The 22,415-nt window shown below is 45.6% G+C and overlaps 1 protein-coding gene across 1 annotated transcript; it reads right to left on the bottom strand.

Annotated features, from left to right (window-relative positions):
• Positions 1 to 20,625: 20,625 nt before the first annotated feature.
• On the bottom strand, positions 20,626 to 21,841 carry LOC123440071 (protein RADIALIS-like 3). The gene is made up of 2 exons (XM_045116659.1): positions 21,513 to 21,841; positions 20,626 to 20,901 (listed from the first exon to the last, which is right to left on the bottom strand). Exon 1 carries the CDS (start codon positions 21,774 to 21,776, stop codon positions 21,522 to 21,524), a length of 255 nt encoding a protein of 84 aa, XP_044972594.1. The 5' UTR covers positions 21,777 to 21,841; the 3' UTR covers positions 20,626 to 20,901; positions 21,513 to 21,521.
• Between the last annotated feature and the right edge of the window lie 574 nt (positions 21,842 to 22,415).

Below are 22,415 nucleotides of genomic sequence, written 5' to 3'. Positions count from 1 at the left end.
TATACATGCATGTACGCATAATGTGACTCGCCCACCGACGAACCTTCTACGCAAAGGTGAATATCAATCGTATATAATACATACTAATGAAATTATGTACATACACGGGTATATTTATCCTATTATTTATTCTAGGTTCTAGCTAGTAAAAAAATATGTACATGAATATGTATACCTAGTAACAAAATTATGTACATACACGAATATGCATATACCTACTAATAATATTATATACATACGCAGATATGCATATACCTACTAATAAAATGATAAAGAAATATCTCCAAGATATACCTATTAATAAAATGATAAAGAAATATTTCCAAGATATACCTACTAATTAAATGATAAAGAAATATTCCCAAGGTATGGTAAAGAGAAATGATATACCGAAGAAATATTTCTCCCAAAAATGATATACACCAGGATTGATGGGGTTATAGTCGCAGGGTAGGGTCATAGGTCTGCCCTATAGGTCCTACCCAAGGACTACCCTTCATAAAAGACAAGACCCTTAGACAGTTTCGACTGAACTAAGGACGCCCCCATCATCCAGTCGGCGACGATCCACTCGGAGCATATCTAACGTACCGACCGGAGTCCACTCTATACGTCGTAACCTCCCAGGAGGGCAACGGTCATACGTTTTCATACACCATAACTATCATTTAAGGCTTACGTTACTAGTAACGCCAGCCCTTACTCGCCTCTACTCCACCCCTGTCCACCGGGCCATTATAACAGGCAACACACTCTATATAAGCCGCCCTTCACCACTGGTACGGGGGTTGGCACTTGCTGTAATCCCTTGATACACTCGACACAAAGCTCCCAAGAGCACTGAGACGTAGGGCTTTTACCTCCACGGTAGAGGGGCCTGAACTCATACATCCTCGCTGTAGCTAAGACTCTGCCCATATACTTTCGTACCCCGTACTTCTACTGTCAGACTTATACCCACGACAGTTGGCGCCCACCGTGGGGCAGGTGTCTAAGCGACTTCCGGCGAGTTTGCGATTTCATCTTTTTGTCATGTCATCCGGCGGAAATCTATGCATGGGTCATGAGATCCTCTTCGGTGCACTCTCCTTCATCGCCGATGATTCGACATGGCTTCAGGATGCGCCCCTCGACATCGAGACGCTTCCGAGTCGCGGGGCTACGCACTTCCGCGCCAGTTCCTGCGGCGTTCTCCTTCTCCAACAATCGACCCCGGTGTCGATCTTCGCCCCCGTCACGCGCCGCAACAAGCGATCCGTCATTCGCGGCTCCAGCATTGGGTGCGACACGCCCTAGCACGACAAAACATGTCCTCTCAAGTGGCGTGCTCGAATCGGTTTTGGTCCCGCCGTCATCCCAGTGCTTGGAGTCAGTTCCGACTGAACTACCTTCCGAGTATTAGGGTCACGGGCCTGCAGCTGAAGTACTCATGGTCGATTCCCACGAAAGTCCCCCCGGGACTGGTCGGAACGAGCATGAGTTCGGAAAATCATCCGACGCTCGTCGTCAGCACCTTCGTTCTTCGAGTCGACGCACTCGCTAGAGCAATGTCAAGGTGTTCCTCACACCCATCCTCAACTTGGCTGCAGCCGCCAGGATAGCTGATTCTCTCCAGCCGACTGATTCGGAGGCTGGTAGAGGAATCGAGCAGATCCGTGCCTTGTTACATACGGCGCAGCAGCAAAACTTGGCGGTCTCCCAGTCGCACAACAAGATCCACAATAGTTCCGTTCAAGCGAACACACATCGATCGGTTTTCAGTCCCGACTCTCACCAGCGACGCAGAGGGGGCAGCCGTTCTAGGGACCCGAGTCGGAATCCGCTTTCCATTCGGTCTCACCCCGAAGATCGTCGTCGTTCGCGTACTCCTCCGCGGTGTGGACCTTACGGACCCCGGCATTACGATGATCATCGTTCGGGCGGTGGCGCGCATGATCAAAGGCCTGATGCAAGAGGGTATATCACTGAGAAGAAGGTTGATAGAAGTCGAGCCCACCGTGATGGTCATGATAGAGACGGTCCAAGTGGAAGCAGGACCGTCGTTTCTAGTCCCGAGTGTTTTAGTCGGGCCATTCGCCTGGATGACATCCCTCCCAACTTCCGATTGGCGACGGGAATCAGCAAATTCACAGGAGAGTCCAAACCAGAAACTTAGTTAGACGACTACAGAGTGGCAGTCCAGATCGGCAGCGGAGATGACCATGTCGCCATGAAACATCTCCCACTGATGCTCGACGGTTCAGCTCGAGCTTGGCTAAACCAGTTAGCTCCATCAAGAATTTACAGTTGGGCGGATCTGTCCCAAGTCTTCATCAGGACCTTCGAGGGTACATACAGACGCCCTGCTGGTCTCGCAGAGCTTCAGCACTGTGTCCAGAAGCAAAACGAGCCCTTGCGCAATTTCAGCCAGCACTGGACAACCCTCTACCACACGGTGGAGAATGTCACAGAACACCAAGCAGTCTGCGCCTTCAAGGCAGGCGTTCAGTATAGAGATCTATACCTGAAGTTTGGTTGGACAGGCGACATCTCCATGAGCAAGATGATGGAGATAGCCGCGCGCTATGCGAATGGCGAAGAGGAGGACCGCATACGTAGCGGCAAGCATAAGTCAGTCGCCGACGGAGATGGGAGCAACAGTCGGAAGTAGAAACAAAAAGTCGAATCCACTCCGAAAGTAGAGGCAGCAGTCGTTACAAACGCTAAGTTCAAAGCAAGGGGAAACCACAGTACACCCCCAAGAAGAAACAGTCGGGAAATTCCATCCTAGATCAACCGTGTCCAATCCACACGAAAACGGATGAAGAAGGCAATGTCATATTGTCGAAACATACCACTCGGCAGTGTCGCCTCCTGATCCAAGTGAGAAAGACACCGAGCAAGATGATGAGGACAAGGAGGATCCGTTCCCTCAAGTCCATGCGACGTTAATGATTTTTGCTGATGTAGAAAGCAAAAGTTGACTGAAGCTGGTCAACAGGGAGGTAAACATGGCAACCCCATCCACTCCCACGTTCCTCAAGTGGTCACAAACCGCAATCACTTTCGATCAGTCAGACCACCCAGCACACGTGCCCACCCCAGGGAGGCAAGCTCTGGTCGTCGACCCGGTGGTGGAAGGAGTTAGGCTGCGCAAAGTCCTTATGGACGGCGGCAGCGGCTTGAATATCATGTGCGCTGATACCCTCAAGGGAATGGGCATTCCGATGTCCGGACTTAGCGAGAGCAGTATGCAATTCCATGGAATCGTCCCAGGAAGAAAGGCCAAATCACTCGGCCAGATTGCGTTGGATGTCGTTTTCGGCTCTGACAAGAACTTCCGCAAAGAGAAGTTAACATTCGAGGTGGTAGACTTCCAGAGTGCATACCATGCCATTCTGGGCCGTCCGGCATACGTGCGTTTCATGGCCCGTCCATGTTACGTATATCTGAAGCTGAAGATGCCTGGTCCCAAAGGCGTGATTACTGTCACAGGCAATCGACAGCGGGCCGAGGAGTGTCTGCAGCAGGGGTCGAGAATTGCAGACCATCCGATGGCTGTACTCGAGTTGGATGAGTACAAGAAGATTGCTGACCCCGCCGACCTGATGCATTCAAAGAAGCCAGCTTCCGAGTCCGCATTCCAGTCGGTGCGAGACACGAAAAAAGTAAGCATCCACCCAACGGATGCCACCGCCGCCCCAACAAACATCTCCACCACCCTTGATCCAAAATAGGAAGCCGAGCTCATCCAATTCCTCCGTGAGAACTGGGACATTTTTGCATGGAAGCCTGCTGATATGCCAGGTGTACCCAGGGAGTTGGCTGAGCACCGACTGCATGTGGATCCTGCCGCTTGGCCCGTCTGAGAACGCCTGCGTCAGTCCGCCGCGCACAAGAGAAAAGCAATCGGAGAGGAGGTAGCTAAACTTCTGGCAGCCAACTTCATTCGCGAGGTACACCACTCCGAGTGGCTCGCTAATGTTGTCATGGTGCCCAAGAAGGACAAGTCTCTCCGTATGTGCATCGATTTCAAGCACCTTAATAAGGTCTGTCCGAAAGACCACTTCCCGCTCCCCCGCATTGATCAAATCGTTGATTCGACTATGGGTTGCGAGCGCTTATCCTTCCTTGATGCCTATTCGGGTTATCACCAGATCCGTCTGTATGGTCCAGATGAATTAAAAAATTCTTTTATCACCCCATTCGGGTGCTTCTGTTACAGCACTATGCCATTCGGTTTGAAAAATGCAGGAGCAACTTTTATGCGAATGATCCAAAAATGCCTCCTAGACCAGATTGGTCGAAATGTGGAGGCATACATGGACGATATCGTAGTCAAGTCACGCAAAGGTTCCGACCTGCTGACTGACTTGGCATAAACATTCACCAACCTACGTAGGTACGATATCAAGCTCAACCCAGCCAAGTGTTCATTCGGCGTTCCCAGCGGGAAGTTACTCGGTTTCTTCGTTTCCGAACGAGGGATCGATGTCAACCCCAAAAAGAGCGGGACCATTGTTTGAATGGAGCGACCGGTAAGAGTACATGACGTACAAAAGCTCACAGCTTGCCTAGCGGCTTTGAGAAGGTTTATCGCTCGACTCGGAGAGAAGGCGTTACCTCTGTACCGACTCATGAAGAAGTCAGATACCTTCGAGTGGACAGACGAAGCCCAAACCGCATTCGACGACCTCAAAGCCCTGCTTTCCACCCAGCCGGTTCTTACTGCCCCGCGCAGTAAAGAACCCCTTCTTCTGTACGTCGCGGCCACAAATCAAGTTGTCAGTACCATTCTGACAGTCGAACACGAAGAAGAAGGCAAAGCGTACAAGGTTCATCGGCCAGTATATTATGTTTCTGAAGTCCTGACTCCTTCCAAGCAGAGGTTTCCCGATTATCAGAAGCTTATTTATGGGATCTACATGACTGCAAAGAAGGTGGCTCATTATTTCCAAGAGCACTCGGTATCTGTCATATCTGATGCTCCGTTGTCGGAAATTCTCCACAATCGGGACGCATCAGGCCGAGTGGCAAAGTGGGAAATGGAGATGCTATATTGCGACATCAAGTTCGAAGCCAAGAAAGCTATAAAGTCTCAAGCTCTTGCTGACTTCATAGCAGAATGGGTAGAACAACAGCAACCGACTCACATCTACTCGGCTCATTGGACCATGTTCTTTGATGGGTCCAAGATGTTGAATGGCTCCGGCGCCGGCGTAGTGCTCATATCGCCGAAAGGTGATAAACTCAAGTATGTGTTGCAGATCCATTTTGATTCTTCCAACAACGAAGCAGAGTACGAAGCTCTGCTTTGCGGGTTGCGCATGGCCATCACACTCGGCGTCCGTCGCCTGATGGTCTATGACGACTCGGATCTAGTGGTTAATCAAGTAATGAAGGAGTGGGATGTAAGGAACCCCACCATGACTGCATACTGCAACACAATAAGAAAGCTCGAAAAGAAGTTCGAAGGTCTGGAACTTCACCATGTTCCCCGATTGAAAAACCAAGCAACAGATGAATTGGCAAAACTTGGATCCACATGGAGACCTGTCCCGAGTGATGTCTGCCTCGAGCACTTACACCTCCCCTCGGTAAAAGAAGATCCTTTTACATAAGAACCTGTGCAACCGAAGAGCTCAACAGATCAGACTGAAGTCGAGATTCCTGTTGTGGTCGACCTGGTCATGGAGATTCTAGCTGTCATTCCCGAATGGACTGTGCCATTCATTGCGTACATCCTAAGGCAAGAGTTACCGGAAGACGAGGTCCAAGCTAGGAAGATCGTTCGCATGTCGAAGTCCTTCACCGTCATTGATGACCAGTTATACAGAGAAAGTGTTTCAGGCGTCCTTCAGCGGTGTATCTCTCCTGAGGAGGGTCGGTTAATTTTGGAAGAAATTCACTCGGGAACTTGCGGCCATCATGCCTCCTCAAGGGCAATCGTCGCCAAAGAATTCAGAGCTGGTTTCTTCTGGTTGCAGGCGAATGAAATGGCAAAATATATAGTCGACCATTGCGAAGGTTGTCAGTTCTATTCAAACAAGTCCCACAAGCCAACGTCCGCGCTGAAGACAATTCCCCTTTCTTGGCCATTCGTCGTGTGGGGATTAGATACAGTCGGACCATTCAGAACATGCCAAGGAGGGTTCACCCATCTACTGGTAGCAGTCGACAAATTTACCAAGTGGATTGAAGCCAAGCCAATCAAGAAGCTTGATGCCCTTACGGCCATCAAATTTATCAGAGACATCATCGCCAGATACGGGGTTCCACACAGCATAATCACCGACAATGGCACAAACTTTGACTCGGACAGGTTCAAGGGTTTTTGCGCAGGATTTTGCATCCGTAGCGCACCCCCAAACAAATGAACAAGCGGAGCGGGCGAATGGACTCATTCTTCAAGGGTTGAAGCCTCGACTCCTGCGAGAAGTTGGACATGACGCCGGCGCATGGGTCACCGAGCTGCCTTCGGTGCTATGGGGCCTCCGAACAACTCCGAATAGATCGACAGGACGATCCCCGTTGTTCCTCGTTTATGGAGCAGAGGCAGTCCTTCCGAGTGACTTGCTTCACAACTCCCCATGAGTCGAACTCTTCTCCGAAGCCGAAGCAGAGCAAGCTAGGCAAGATGGACTAGACATTTCGGAAGAGGAGCGCGAGATGGCATTGATCCGTTCAACAATTTATCACCAAGATCTGCGGTGATTTCATGCGCGGCACGTCAGGAGCCGCACGTCCCAAGCAGGCGACCTGGTGCTCCGAGTGGATCAACAGAGACCACACAAGTTGGCTCCCGCCTGGGAAGGACCATTCCTCATTTCTAAGGTGCTGAACAACGGAGCGTATCGACTCTACAACCTCGACAAGGAGACGGATGAGCCACGAGCATGGAATGGAGATCTACTGAAGCGCTTCTACACATAACCGCCGACAGAGACAATGTAAAGAACAAATGTCATCGAAGTAATACAAAGCGGATTAATTTCTTGCTGATTCAAAATTCTTCCGTGTTTGAAGACTCCGGTCTAAAAAACTAACTCCGAGTGTGCACCAAAAGTCACACTCGGGGACTTAGCTGCGAACCAGAGTCGCCTAAGTAAAGAGCCTCCTCAGAGTGGGCACTCGAGTTACACTCGGAGGTTTAGCTTAGTCGCCTAAACAAAAACCACGAGCCAAAATCGTGTCAAAAAAAAACTCAGCGAAAGAAGAGCAAAAGATCCGGTTCGAATTCAAATTGAGTTCTACGATTAGTCGGCTCGGTGTGAATAAAGTTTATCCACACTAAGCCATGAATGTACCGGCCAACAACAGTGGCCAAATTTTAATACAAACTCCACTCGGCATACCGAGGTAAATGCGCGTTCAGCATAAAGTCAATCAAGCATCGCCGGGGCTGGCAGGCTCCACGAAGGTGTCGAGGTCGATTCCATCTCCAATCCGAGTGGCCGTGTCGAGGAAGGTCTCCATGAAGTCTTCAAATCGAAGCTTCTTGGTGTTGGCGACCTGCAACGTCTTCAGCTTGTCTTCACGGGCTTCCTTACAATGCACTCATACCAGAGACAGCGCCACGTCCGCGCCACACCGAGTGGCAGACTTCTTCCATGCCTGTAGTCTACTCGGGACATCCTGCAATCGAGTCATCAACCCCTCTATCTCATTCCGGGAGTCATCTTCAGGCCACAACTCTTTGTCAATTCGGCCGACAACTCCTCTCAGGCGACCAATGAAAGGACCCACCTTGTTAAGGCGTGAATTCACTCGGAACATGTCCCGGGTAGCTTCATCACCGAGTGGAACATTCGGTTGCCCAAGCGACCGTTCAATTTCGGCAGTTTCGGCTTCAAAGTCCCGACAGAAATCTGCAAAGAAAAGACACGGAGAAAATAAGCGCGGCGTGAACTCCAAAGTCAAAAAGCACTCGGCAAGCAACTTACCACCAAGCAGTGCGACCATCTTCTTCGCCCAGTCGCCGACGTAGTTCTCCTGCGCTCTGCACCGAGCGTTCATGAACTTCAGCTGGCCCATCCATTCAAATCTCTCCTTCTTCATTTTTTCTACCTCAGCTGGCAGTGCTTTGTTAGTCCCCCGAGATTCCTCCGAAGATACTTCTCGTTCAGCGAGAGACTTCTTCATGCCAGCCAGATCATTCACAGCTACCTCCAAGTCGGTAGCAAGTTGAGTCTTCTGAGCCTTCAGAGCATCATAGGCTGATCCCATTTCACAAGTCTTCTGTCAAAGAGACACAAAGGGAGGATCAACTAGGTTCAACAAGGAAAAGTCTCGACAGATTCTTCAGACCCATGCCAATGCAAGCAATCGATAGTGGTCTCGGGGACTACACCCAATGGGTTCACTGAGAGTGACCCCACTTGTATGAAGCTCGAATAGGTCGGTCCCATTGAGCTCCATAGCAAACCAACAACACTATGAGATTACTCTTACTCGACCCGAGTAACACTACTCTTAGAGACTACACCCAGTGGGTGCACTCGGCGTGCCCCCACTGGTACCATTCGGGCATATCAGCTCTGATATGTAGAGATTATGGAAAATACATATAAAGACAACTGCCGGTGCAAGCACTCGGCAGAAGTCTCGGGGACTACACCCACAGGGTTCACTCGGAGTGAACCCACTGGAAAATTAACCTACTGTATCCAAGTATCTCGCCAAAACCCCTAGTGGGCACCAAGAGAAATGTAAACACTTACTAGCGCACTTACTCGGATATCATCCCGAAGCTCCTTCTGGTACAGGGACGCAACGGAGTCATATGCTCCCTTGGGTTCGCCCACCATCAGCTCCACTAGTACCATGGCGTCCTTGGCGGCTCCTACTTGATCTTCCGAGAGGTGTCGGGCATCATATTGAACAGTCGACGGACCCGGCGTGGCAGAAGGTGCCCTAGGTATCCCGAGCTCCCTGGGCATCCCGAGCTCTGCTCAAGTCGGCTCCACCATGAAGACCACCGTCTCGGTCGGGGGCACGCTCATGGCGGGGTTGGCAGTAGGTTGGATAACCCCAAGGACAGGTGCCAAAGCTGGTTCTGACCTCCTTTGGTCGTCGTCGTCTAGATGGATCACTTCCGAAGGAAGCCCGACTAAACAAAATAAAAATACAGAAAAAAGATCAAGATCAAAGACAGCACTCACGAAACGGTAATACAGCTCTCGGAGTTGGGACAACTTACCTTGCTGGGACGTGGCGGCGTTATCAGTGTCCATGGGATCGTCACCCTGACGCGGCAGAGAGGTAGCGGAGGTAGCAGCACTATTGAATGATATCCATTCGACGGGTAAACATGAATTCCCAAAAGAAGAGTCCAATCGGATACTGAAGGAAGATGGAAGAGCAAAGATACTTACGCTAAGGCGACTGGAACAGCGATCCTCATCCGGGGCAAAGCTTTCCGAGGTTTAGACCCGCTGGGTTTAGCCACCTTGGACGGCTGACCCACGGGCTCGGCAGAAGAACCCCTGGTTCTCTTCACACTCCGAGCACTCGGGGCCACGGGAGGAGCCGGCGGAACAGCGGGGTCATGACGGTGCTTGGTTCGGTGTTCTGGTGGTGAGGGTGACGAGCTCTGCTCTTCACTCTCCTCCTCCTCCTCTTCTGTTTCCTACTCCGTCTCCCTACTGTCAGAGACATACTTGGCACTACCCGCGCTACCCTCCATGCTGCCTTCTTCTTCCTCGACCGGATTCCCATTTGAGACTGCAGAATGTCAGTTCGTCCATTCCTGCACAAAACACAGTCGGCAACGTCAGTCAGCGAGACAAGAAAAGCAATAAAACTGAGAAGGTTAAAAGCATTCGACAACATGTACTCACCTCATTCGGAGGAGGATTTTGGACGCGGAAGGCCTTCACCCGCCGGGCTCCCACGGGGTTATCACATGTGCCCGTGATGCTGCGGACCCACGCACTCACGGTCTCCTCGCTCACGTCTTCAGGATGGGACCGAGTGGTATCCGAAGGCCCCGTGTAGTGCCACATTGCGTGGTCTCGGTCCTGGAGCGGCTGGATGCGTCAACCCAGAAAAGTCTCCAACAGGTCCATGCTGGTGACTCCCTTCCGGACTACGGCTATCAGCGCGTCGATGAAAGGCTGGATCTGGGTTTTTTCTCCCTTAGAGAGCGCTAGCTTCCTGGGAGGGCCCGGACGGTCTAAACTGAAGGGTGGTAATCCACTCGAAGCATTCGGGCAGACAATGTCCTGGCAATAGAACCAGCATGATTGCTAGTTCCTAACCGATTCGGATAGCTGAAGGCAGGGATAACTACTTTTCGTTTTCTTCTGAAATCCTAAACCCCCGCAGAGCTAGAGGATGTGTGTCTTATCATCAGACTGGCTAAGCTTCTTAACCGTTTGAGATCTAGCGGAGAAAACATATTTGAAGAGCCCCCAGTGGGGAGGACATCCTATGAAGCACTCGCAGAGGGTGATGAATGCGGAAAGATGAGCTATCGCATTTGGCGGAAAGTGATGGAGCTGCGCCCCAAAGTAATTCATGATACCTCGGAAGAAAGGATGGGGATGCAGGGAGAAACCTCTGGCCACGTGGCTGAGCAGCAGAACGCGCTCCCCCTACTTCAGCGCCGGCTCCATCTCGCCTTCCGGCAGCCTCCAAGACTTGTTGACGACCATGCCGTGCTCCACCAGCTCCAGCACGTCGGTCTCCCTCACCGTGGAGGGGAGGAAGTCCCCCTGGATCCAGCCCGCCGGCAACGCTCGCTGCCTCCGCTGAGTGGAGGCCGCCGCCCTTCTTCTTCTTCTTCGCCTCGAGCTTGCTGGTCTGCCCCTTCGTCATGGCGAGGGCGACGGATTCGCAGAGGAGGAGGGGAAGGAGGTGGCTAGAGGTGTGCGGGGAGTTGCGGAGAGACGAGATCGACGGGAGGAAGACGAGCAGCGCAACAGGAAGGTCCGCCGGGAAGGCTTTAATAGGCCTCCGACTGAGTCACTTACACGTGGGTCCAAGATCTTGTCCTCCCAACCGGCTGCTGCAAGATTAGTGGAGAAGATCACGGTGCGGTAATCGAGGAGGCGAAATCTACTCGATGGCGATGTCGTCATCCCCGCTGAGCGCGCGGGAACCGAAATTTGAGGATCCCGGAAAATCCTGCGCTGTCAGTATGACCAGTCACGTCGAAAGATTCCGCGGAAGCAATCGGTCCTCCACGGTTCGTTTCACTTGCATATTCACTCGGATCACTAGCCGCAAAGATAAAATGGATCGAGACAGACAACGCTAAGATCACCTCAATACCAGTCGGCTCCAAACTCCGGACATCACTTCATCGTTCCAACCCCGATCCATTTGGGGACTAATGATGGGGTTATAGTCCCAGGGTAGGGTCATAGGTCTGCCCTATAGGTCCTACCCAAGGACTACCCTTCATAAAAGACAAGACCCTTAGACAGTTCCGACTGAATAAGGACGCCCCCATCATCCAGTCGGCGACAATCCACTCGGAGCATATCTAACGTACCGACTGGAATCCACTCTGTACGTCGTAACCTCTCAGGAGGGCAACGGTCATACGTTTTCATACACCATAACTAGCATTTAAGGCTTACGTTACCAGTAACGCCAGCCTTTACTCGCCGCTACTCCACCCCTGTCCACCGGGCCATTATGAAGGGCAACACACTCTATATAAGCCACCCTTCACCACTGGTACGGGGGTTGGCACTTGCCGTAATCCCTTGATACACTCGACACAAATCTCCCAAGAGCACTGAGACGTAGGGCTTTTACCTCCACGGTAGAGGGGCCTGAACTCATACATCCTCGCCGTAGCTAAGGCTCTGCCCATATACTTTTGTACCCCGTACTTCTACTGTCAGACTTGTACCCACGACAAAGATGATAGTCAAAGTGTGACATACCCAAAAATTGCATATCCAAAATGGATATACCCAAGATGTATTTGTGAGTATGGAACATGTTCCACTGTACGTACCCATGACATTATACACGTGTATATGATACGTTGCATATTTCCATTAATGTATTGTGCATACTATTTGCACACATTTTCAACATTACATATTCGAGTCATATTCTTTAGTATATGATACGTTGCATATTTCCAACTATGCACATTTGCATTTTTGCTTTCTCTCTTGACTCAAATATGACTCAAATATGCAACGTTGCCATGCATGCTATTCTCTTTCCTTTTTTATACTATAGAATTTTTTCTATGCATGATGGGAACGGGCCTGATTTATGGTATCCAATTAGTGGTTAATGCACTAATACACATAACCTTTGTAATATCACACATCCAAATGCAATCGGATGGTGGAAAGACAAGTAGCATGGGCACCTAGGTGCCCCAAACGGCATCCTCTCTCTCTCTCTCTCTCTCTATATATATATATATATATATATATATATATATATATATATATATATATATATATATATATATATATATATATATATGTGGACACTCTATTAGGCATCCAGGGTGAAGCATACCTTATTCCTTACCCAAGCCATTTCAGCGAGCCACATTTATTCCCACATGCAAAGCGTAACTTCTATAGCATGCATCATGTAAAATTACCCCACTTCTAATATATAGATAGATAAATGGATCAATGATATGTTATGGATGTAGCTAGATAGATTTAGTTTTATATGGATGATGAATTATATGGACAAGATGACCTATTGCGCCAATTGGCATAGAGGCAAAATACATCAAGGAAGTTACACAAACAACGTGAAACATAAAATGGAAGTCAAATGAGGTATTTGATGAACTGGCACAAAGACCAACTGCATGCCAATTAAGTTAAGTGAACTATTTGAAGGATTTTATCTTTAAATATCTACAAATTATTAGTGCCCATAGTTTTCCTAATTGGGCACAAAACTTGAGTCGTCAACACACGTGCAACCTTGCTGCTCCTCATGACACACGATTTTCCTCGTGTGAGGTCGTTGCGCACACAGCTGGGCATGTGAAGGTCGGTTGAGCCCACTCTGGTTGAGTATCATGATGCGTTGGCATTTGAGTCGTCATGATCTAAGTGTGTATCACTACTTTGACCGCGCGAGACGGGTAGCACTACAGAAAACACTTACTTGATGATACACGTGTTTCATGATAGGTTACGTTTTTTGTCACACATATACATCCATAACGATTTTATGACAAAAACAAGATAGTCATACATGTCGTGTCGCGGAAGTGTTCCATGGCAACAATGCATTTATCATCACAAAAGTGTTCACTTCCGTGATGATAAATGGCATGCCATGGAACTATTTTCGTCAAGGGTAAACCACGTGGCATCCATCGTAATGGGTCACTTTTAAGCTAGGAGCGGTTTTCGGATCCGATATCCGTTAACACCCACGACCAATGGCAATTTTCCACGTGTCAAATTCTCATTTACCAAAGTAGCCACATGCTAGCTATGCCTCATGACAGGTGTCACCCATCCTATGAACGATATGCGCCAATGATACAGCCACACATGGCATGGCCTAAGACTGGCTCGCCTGTTAAAAAAGGCTGGTATAGTCGGAGGCCCATAAAATTTAGAAACCACTTAGCGGGCTAACCCACTAACAGATTGCTTGCACACGGCCTATTTATGATCCACCGCTAGTCCATCATGTTAAATGTTCACTATGTCTGTGGGCCCAATTACGGCCCAATGCGTCTTTAGTTCTAACAATGTCCAGTCAAAGAAATGGGCCCAATTCCAGCTCAATGTCTCTTTCGGCCTACTAACAACCCATGCTTTAGTTGGCCCATTTATTGTACAACGTTACTTTTGGACTATTGACGACCTATGGTCTAGGTGGCAACATTCCATCCTAACCTCACCTTGGGCTTGTTAAAGGCATGTGGTATACTTCGAACCATTAGTGCCCTGACTAAGATTTTGACACATTATGTGATTAGGCCAACCAAGGTCCGAGTTATATTTCAACTTATTAATGACACGTCATGTAATTGGGACAATCATGTCCCGACATATATTTAAGCCCATTAATAGACCGTGCTAAATGCACATGGCCTTCTGGGCTAATTCTGGCTAGCAGTATATTCAGCCTGTTAATGGCCCGATGGTACATGGGAAGGATAAACGGTTGGGCTGCAAATGGCCAGTGAAAGTTATGGGCCAAAGACATGATGGTGGGTCGATCAGGAACATGAGGGGCCCATACCGTAGTTACCTGCTTAGGACCAACTATAGCGTGTTGTGGGACGGCCCAGTTATGGCTCCTCACCTACATGGCCTTTAGTGTCGCATGTTTTGGGCCATTCGCCTTAATCAAAGCTTTCAACCTTTTTGGATAGCAAATTATAGCATATACGGTACCTAGCAATTAACCTATAGTACACAATGAAAAATTATGGCATAGCAACCTAAGAAACCTACACTACATGATAAAGAAATTATGACATATGACATCCACTAGGCATCAAACTTCACCACGAATGATCATAAAACACTACCAAGTACTAGATTACATACACTCGACATCAAAGCTCGCCACGAGTGCAAATAAATGTGCAATAAAATAATATAGAACTGAGACCACTTCAACACAATTAAAGAAATGTTAGCCTTGCCTTGGAGCTAATGTACAAGTGATGAGTGATATTTTTACACACATTTCAACAATATTTAGACCGGGATATTTCATTAAAATAGAGATATTCACTCTGATATTTCCACTAATGACTAATCAATGTAAATGATTCCACAAATCCTCTCTTTGATATTTTATCATAGGAAATGGGTTAAAAGGTAAGAAATCACTTGGGAGAAAAGAAAGGAATGAGATTGGAGAACAAAGAAGTCACCAGGAGGCACCAGGAAGCAACCAAAGCCAAAGATGATGTTCCATGCCAGCGCACGTGGCATGGGAACTGAGGTAGGTGGTCCACGTGAACAACATCTATGAAGGGGACCCGTCGAAATGTTAATAGAAGAGTGTCGAGCACAGCAAGAACCTCATCATCATCATCTCCATCCTCAAAACCTAGCTGCACCCATCTTCATCTCCATCCTCAAAACCTAGCCGCACCCATCTTCATTTCCATAGCCATCTCCATCACCATAGTGTTCTCTCATCTAGTTCATACTTGTAATCATGCATCACACAAGGCATGTGCTGTAAGACATATTGCAATCAATCAATCCCAAGATGTGTTCTTTAATGATTTCTTCTCGCAATATGATTTGCATGTTTGTGTAGTCCGGTAAGGTATGGGGTGAGGCGTGATGTATTTGGTGAATGGACTAATGCGAGTCTTTGACATAACGTCTCGTATGTGTAAAATAAAAGTGTTTTGTGAAGTGTCTCTTGTCTTATCCGCGATCTTCATCCCTGCAGGAACCCAGGATCATGGAGGTTGAGAACCAGTGAGGCTAGGAGTAAGGGGACTGTGAAGTGTTACATCGATCACCGGTGACAGTAAGTTTATTATGGTAACATGGATCATAACCTTAGGCATTAATGACGTGTAGTAATTAAACAACCAATGCTCTTGTTTGATATTACTATCTTAATCAGGGCAACCCCGCGAGACAGATAGGGACTTCGGTAGGACAAGTGATTCTTAATGCAGGACTCGAGCCGGTCAAGATATAATTTGGACACATCATCCACGCCGATATGAAGCAAGCACCTCTTGATGGGTGACTTCCTGAGCACAAGCTAATATCATTTTTTATCCCAAAACCAATTCATGCTTGTAAGAATTAATACCTCATCCCCATGCCTTATTTTTATTTATAAGTTTTGAGACACAATTTGCTTGTTGATCTGGTCAAAAGCTAGATTGAGACTTTTGCAAAAATCTTGCTAGAGACCATTGGTTCAAGGGAGTCTTCCTCTTGTGGGTTCGACACCTAGGGTCACCTATGGGAAAATAGGTGCGGGATACCCTTTCTTGTTCTAATTTTGGATCAATAAAATGGAGATATAAAGCCCTTTTTTTGGCACCGTTCCCGGAGAGGAGTTTAGTATTCCTAGTCTTTGTGTTTAGAGTATTTTGTTCAAATTAATTTTCAGTTTTATTTTAGTTTCTAGTTTTTAGTTTAAGATTTATTTTGTTGCAACTCTTTTCAGTTGAAAAACCAAGAAGTTACCATGTCTCATAATCTTGGGAGTTTTGCTACTCCTAGCAAATATTTCATGTGTGAATCAATAATACAACCTGATGTTTGATAACCCACACGTATAGGGGATCACAATAGTGTTCACACATAGTATTACACCCTAACTTATTCATTCGACACAAGGGTAGCCAAAGAATATTTATCTTTGTTGGGGTACACAAATAGGGGTGTTTATTTCCCCCTGACTTGTGCAAGGACGATAAGCCACCGACGCGATGACCTAATTTTGTCGGGGAATGCTACCACTCCATCAAGGCCCGCCTATGATAGAAAAGCCGCTCTACGAGAGGTCAAGGAGTGCATCAAGAAGATCAAGACTCCGTCATACGCACCCCCCAATGGCCAACGAATCCGGCAAGACCTACACAAACAGCCCAAGACACGCAAAGAACCCCGGGCAACTGCCAGGGGGAAGGCACAAGCATCCTCGATGAGACCCGACAAGATTAGGTTGTCGTCAATTTTTTGCCTTATGGTATTTAGTTGTATGTTTCCCTTTACTATTCGCATTTGTGTATGAATGCTTGCAGGAGTGCGAAGAGCACGACTAGGTTGTCGTGGAAGTTGCTTCACACCTTTGACATTGTTGCATCTAGACCATCGCTCGTCTCTCACATCTGTATATCTCCTCTAAGCACTTTAACTTTTTTTATATGGTGCATATGCATTTGCTACAGTTTTGTTCAGGTATATCTATTTTAATGTCAATCTATTCCTTGTACCAATAGGATTAAGTGAATGCAATAAGCAGAGCTGCTAACATACTTTCGTACATATTTTGATCTAACTAAAATGATGTTTTATTTATACGGAAGTGCAAAAGTAATAGATGTCAATCGATGCTAAATCTTTCATATAAACACACAAAAAGCACTCGGCACATGACATTTTTTTATATCATTACCCTAATAGTTATTACAACTGTTTTCGTACATGTTTTTTATTTCACATGTCATGACAACGAAAGGCACATTGCTATTATTGTTTTGCACATGACATGTTTTTTTCAAGAATGACTAATATGTAGTTTTACTAGGCTCTCTCGGATTCCTTCTTTCTAGGTCTGCTAAAAAATTACTACCCTTGGTTCTTTACATTATTCGATCTTGAACCATTTTTTTCTGTGCATGTTTTAGCCGAAGTGAACTTACGTTTATTTAAAGAGATATATCTTTTGACATGAGCAATGGTGCTTGCTTCTTATGGCCCAGTAGAGCTGTGTGCTCATGATACGAATGTAGATGATTATTTTGATTGAGAGAGGCCTATTAATTACAAAGCAAACTTCAAACTCCATTGGTGTACACATATTACTTTGACGATTGATAAATCATTTTCTCAAAATATTGGTTTTCCATTGTCCTACAAATATGGTGTATCGTCATGATCTCCCTATACTATTTTTAAATTACTGCAAAATATTAGAGCCAAGGGGACACATATTCACACTCGTAGCTTCACCACCAATGCAAGTTTGTTGGAAAGACAACGACATGCCAGATTAAGTTGAGAGCTCAAGAACGCGACAGATCAGAGGTGTTGTACGAGAGTTGCATTGAGGTCATGGGTGGAAACCTCATGAGTAACAAGCTTGATGCGAGGAAAAAGTGCGAGAGAACGTTATTTTGCCACTAATATGAATAGAAATGATATGCTTTTACAACACACATTTCCAAATTTAGAACAATTGTTCGATCAATGTTGTTATATATTTTATATTTATTTTGTGGCAATGCATGAGCATTAAGTCCTAATGATTTTTCTCATTCACTTTGTCGTGTCATTGTTCTTCATTCCTTTTTTTCATTTTCAAGTCTATGTTGTTGTCCTTGTATTATACGTCTCTGTCATTCCCATAGGTTGTTTGGATAACACACATTTGATGTTGGAGTTTGTCACTTGCTGCTAGAGGCCGAGGTTGTGCGGTTTTGTGTTCAGTTCTACGTGGAAAATGAAGGGACTCTGTGTATGTCTTTAAACAAATAGGTCAACTAGCGCACCCTATTCCACATTCAACTTATATTTCAGTTATTCTTTGTATTTTTCACGGGTGGGCAGAAGAAGGTTTTCCCTAGGTCTAATTTTAGATAAGTTGGATGGTCTTATCAGATTTCATTAGTGTGATAGGAGGAACCATGCTTCATGAGTGTTTGATGATCTAGATGGGATGCGTGGGAGGTGGCTTCAAAATTTATGTCCATCTGTTTTTATCCAAGCCAATGTGTAGTTCACGATAAGCGATATGAAACTGTATGTTGGGTTTTCCCATGTGTATTTTCCACTTATGGGGTGAGCAACATAATAATGTCTATGTATTGTACACAAGAGTCAACCTCTTCGTAATATGCCTTTTTCTATCACATGAAGAAAAAACTTGCCCCTCTTTCTCTAAGTAGCACAAGAAAACTACTAACAAAATGCTTAAAAGAATGTTCAACACACCAGTGCTAAGACATGGAACTAAAAGAATATTTTAAGACAATAAAAAGTCTTTAGAAATATATATTTTAGAAAGAAGGCTCAAACGTTGGCGAAAATGAAGATAGATGTAAGAAGGGGTGCGGATGAACGGAAATGCAATTCAGATGCTCTCGGGGCCAAAAAAAGTTTGAAATAAAAAAAATCAAGAAAAAAATTATTTGTGTACTTAGTCACATGAAAATGCTACCACTACTTGAAAACATGGCAATGCACAGGTATCTCAAATAATCATCCACTCCTTCAAAGAAAATATTTAATATTTTTTCACGTTACTGTTCATTCGGGAGCATATGCTCGCGAAGCCAAAACACGGCTAGGATAAATGTTTTCCTTCAAGGAGTGGATGATTATGGAGACAACTATTGCCGAGGAGAAAGGGCATGAGAGAGAATCATGACATATGTTCCATAAACATTTCTTAATTAAAGCAATTGTTTTATAGCTCTATTTTGTTATCCCGTGGAAATGCACGCGCATTTAACTAGTATTTGTAAAATATTGATCAAGCATTTGATAAATGTTAAGTCTGTATAAAAATGTTGACCATGCATTAAGAAATGATGATATTTTTTTCTTATGTATATAAACAATGTTAATCATGCATTGGAAAATGTTGAACAAGTATTTTCATTTTGAAAAATATTAAACATGTTTAGAACAAATGTTGATTATGTGTAAAAAATATGTTAGTATTGCATTTGGAAAAAATGTAAATCAATCATTTAGAAAATATTTAAAATGTGCATATAATTTTTTAACCATGTATTAAAAAATGTTAAATATGTATTATTTTTTTGAAATGTATATTAGAAAGTTGTTGTTGACATATACAAAAAATGCAGAAATAAAAAAAAAACCAAAGAAAAAACAAAATAAAAACTGAAGAAACAAATGAATAAGAATAAAAAAACTCTGAGAAGAAAACATATATTTTAAACAAACAAAACAAAGAAAACTAAAAATATCCCAAGAAAATGGGCTCAACTTGCTTCAAGTAGGTTGCACCCGCATTACTTACCACGAACAATTAGTGGGCACGCCGGCTAGCAGTGTTGGCTGCCTTCGTGGAGATCGAGTGTTTGATCCCTCGATCTTCCCTTTTTTTCTTTTTTTTCTTAACAAGACGAATTAACCTGGCCCAACTACTGTAGTCGCTTCGACGAGACCATCTTAAGACGAGATATAGTCGTTGTGTTAGTTTTGTGCCGGATGTAATAAAATAGGCCAATACGAAGAATATACGATATACATGATATTGGCCCAAAATCGAGGGCCTTTGAATTTGGGACCCCTATGTTGTCACATGGCCCGCACAGGTTCAATGAGACCCTAAGGTATCTCATAAATTATTTTAACAACCTGTATGCATGGAAACAATTGCATAGTCTCTGGATACCAGGTCCCACAAGTCCCGTGCGCATGAGCCTTTTAATCCATGCAAAGTGCCCTGCCTACGAGTAGTGAGGGGAAATGTCCCTTGTATCCTTACCCACATCACATACCTCCAACAACAATATACTGCACACCCTTTAAAGTTTTCAGGGTTAGGACAACATTAAAGTAGATTTTGAGAGAGCTTTGTTGGTCTTATCTCCTCCTAGAGGATCAGTAATTCCTTCTAACCGAAATATCCCCCATGTGGATGCCGAGGACCTCCATATCCTTTGGATTGAGGGAGAATTACCTCTCAAGACTCATCTCTCCAAGAGATTTGGAAAGAACCCTACCTATTTACTTTCACCTTTGTTGTTTGTTAGATTTGAGTTGTATCTCTCCTTGCTTGTGAGTTGAACAAACTTGTAGGGTGAAACTTCTTCTCTTGAGTGTCCTCTTGTGTCCCTCGTGTTATTTGAGATTTCCCTCAACTCCACATTGAAATTTTGAAAAACGGGCAACAACCAGGACTTGGTTCTACACCAGTAAGGAAAAGCATGTGTGCAAATGTAAACATCCGACTGTTGAACTAGCTGATAGACAAGACATATATATTGTACCAAGCACAGGTTCATAAACATTACAAATAAGTACAGGAGATTTATATTACTGATGTTTACTCCGGAACTTATTGGGAAGACTTAAAACTACATGCTATTGTCTGCAAGAGCAAGCGCACTTGATTTGATCTTACAAACTTAAAACCACAACATACACACACGCACGCATGCGCGCGGGTACACACACACACACATGTTTTCTTCATTTTATTCCAGGTAAACGCTAGATTATCAACCGGTTCTCCTCATTGCAGGAACTTCAGAATTCAGATGCTTCACTCCTAAAAAAACAAAAAGAAAGATGTGTTGCGTAAGTTTCTCAACTCATCCCAATCACTGAAATTAAGAACCGGGCAACATATCTTTGCATTTCAAAAGGAGAAACATGCACCCATTTATTTGGGTAGTTTTGTGTGCAGGCTTGGCAAAACAGATTCCATTGGTTACTTATCATTGCTCTGTAATTGGGACATGCAGAGCTGCATGCCACTTCAAGGGGTTACCTACAGTTATGCCCCTAAAGAATGCAAATGATAGAGAGCAGATTGGTGCATCCATGCAGGAACAGGTTCTACGTTCTGGGCGCCTGGTTCAGGCTCAAATTATGTGTCACATACTCGGATACGCTTTGCTTGTGTGATGGACTAATAGTGCAAGGAGAGGAATGTTTGCAGTGCATCTGGAGCAGAAACAGCGAAAACATCGACGCCACTCACAAGCGGCATGCCTTTGATGATCGTTGTCAATTGACAGCGTCATCCTAGCTAGAGCATGATTTACCTTATTATGACAAGTGCTTGAGATCAACATATAGCTTTGAGCTAGGATCTGACACTTCACACTCGTATATATTAATAAACATGAGACAAGAATCAGGTTGAGTTTTGGTTACCGCGATGAATCAGTTCCTGTACTTGTACTTGGGGAACGGGACCCTTCCGGACTCGATAAGCTTGATGTCCTCCTCGAGGATCTCGTAGTGGCGGCGCACCTCGTCGGCCGTCTTGGTCCCGCCCATGGCGCGCGACACCTTGTGCCAGCGGTCGGGCGTGCCCTCGCCATAGCTGGCGAGTGCCTCCTCAAACAGCTTGTTCTCCCTGACGCTCCACACCGCATTGGCGCCGCCGCGGGATGAGTTCGTCGACCCAGAAGACATCTCGACCTGGATCGGAATGAGGAGTACAGTAGTATGTTTCTCGCACTTCAGAGCTACGATGGTTATGGTTTTCGTTTGATGATCGCTGTGCTGCTTCATTGCCCGCTATTTATAGGTGATGTGCTTTGGGGCCTCGCCGCTAGTATGGTACTACAATCAGGATTGCCATCCATTTTGAGGCTAATTAATTCTGAACTTTTTGGACGAAGGTGCTTAATTTGGAATGTAGATTTTGGAGCTACGATCGGTGATATTAATTAGCCTCAAAGTGGTGTATTTATCAGGATCGCAGCGCCAAAATCTACATTCCAAATTACGTTAAAACACAAAATCTACAACAAAGATAAGCTCATATATTTTGAAGGTGCTTAATATTTATCCCAAACACAACAAAGATAAAACACATTTAATATATGTATTTATCTTTTTTTGTATATGTTACATGAGAACATAAATGCTAGAGAAAATTTATATGCATGTATTACAAATATGTATCTATGTATACACTTTTTTCAGATTTTATTAGCGTGTAGAAATAGTATTTTGATAAAAAAATAACAGCCTCATTGGAGCCCGGGTGCTGCTATGCTTTTTCGCACGATCGATCCGTGTCAACGTCTCCTGTGCATGGCACTGCAG

The sequence above is a fragment of the Hordeum vulgare genome, chromosome 3H (genome assembly GCF_904849725.1).
Source record: "Hordeum vulgare subsp. vulgare chromosome 3H, MorexV3_pseudomolecules_assembly, whole genome shotgun sequence".
Taxonomy (NCBI): domain Eukaryota; kingdom Viridiplantae; phylum Streptophyta; class Magnoliopsida; order Poales; family Poaceae; genus Hordeum; species Hordeum vulgare.
Note: the sequence above shows the minus strand (reverse complement) of the source record. Positions and strands in the feature narration are given on the sequence as shown.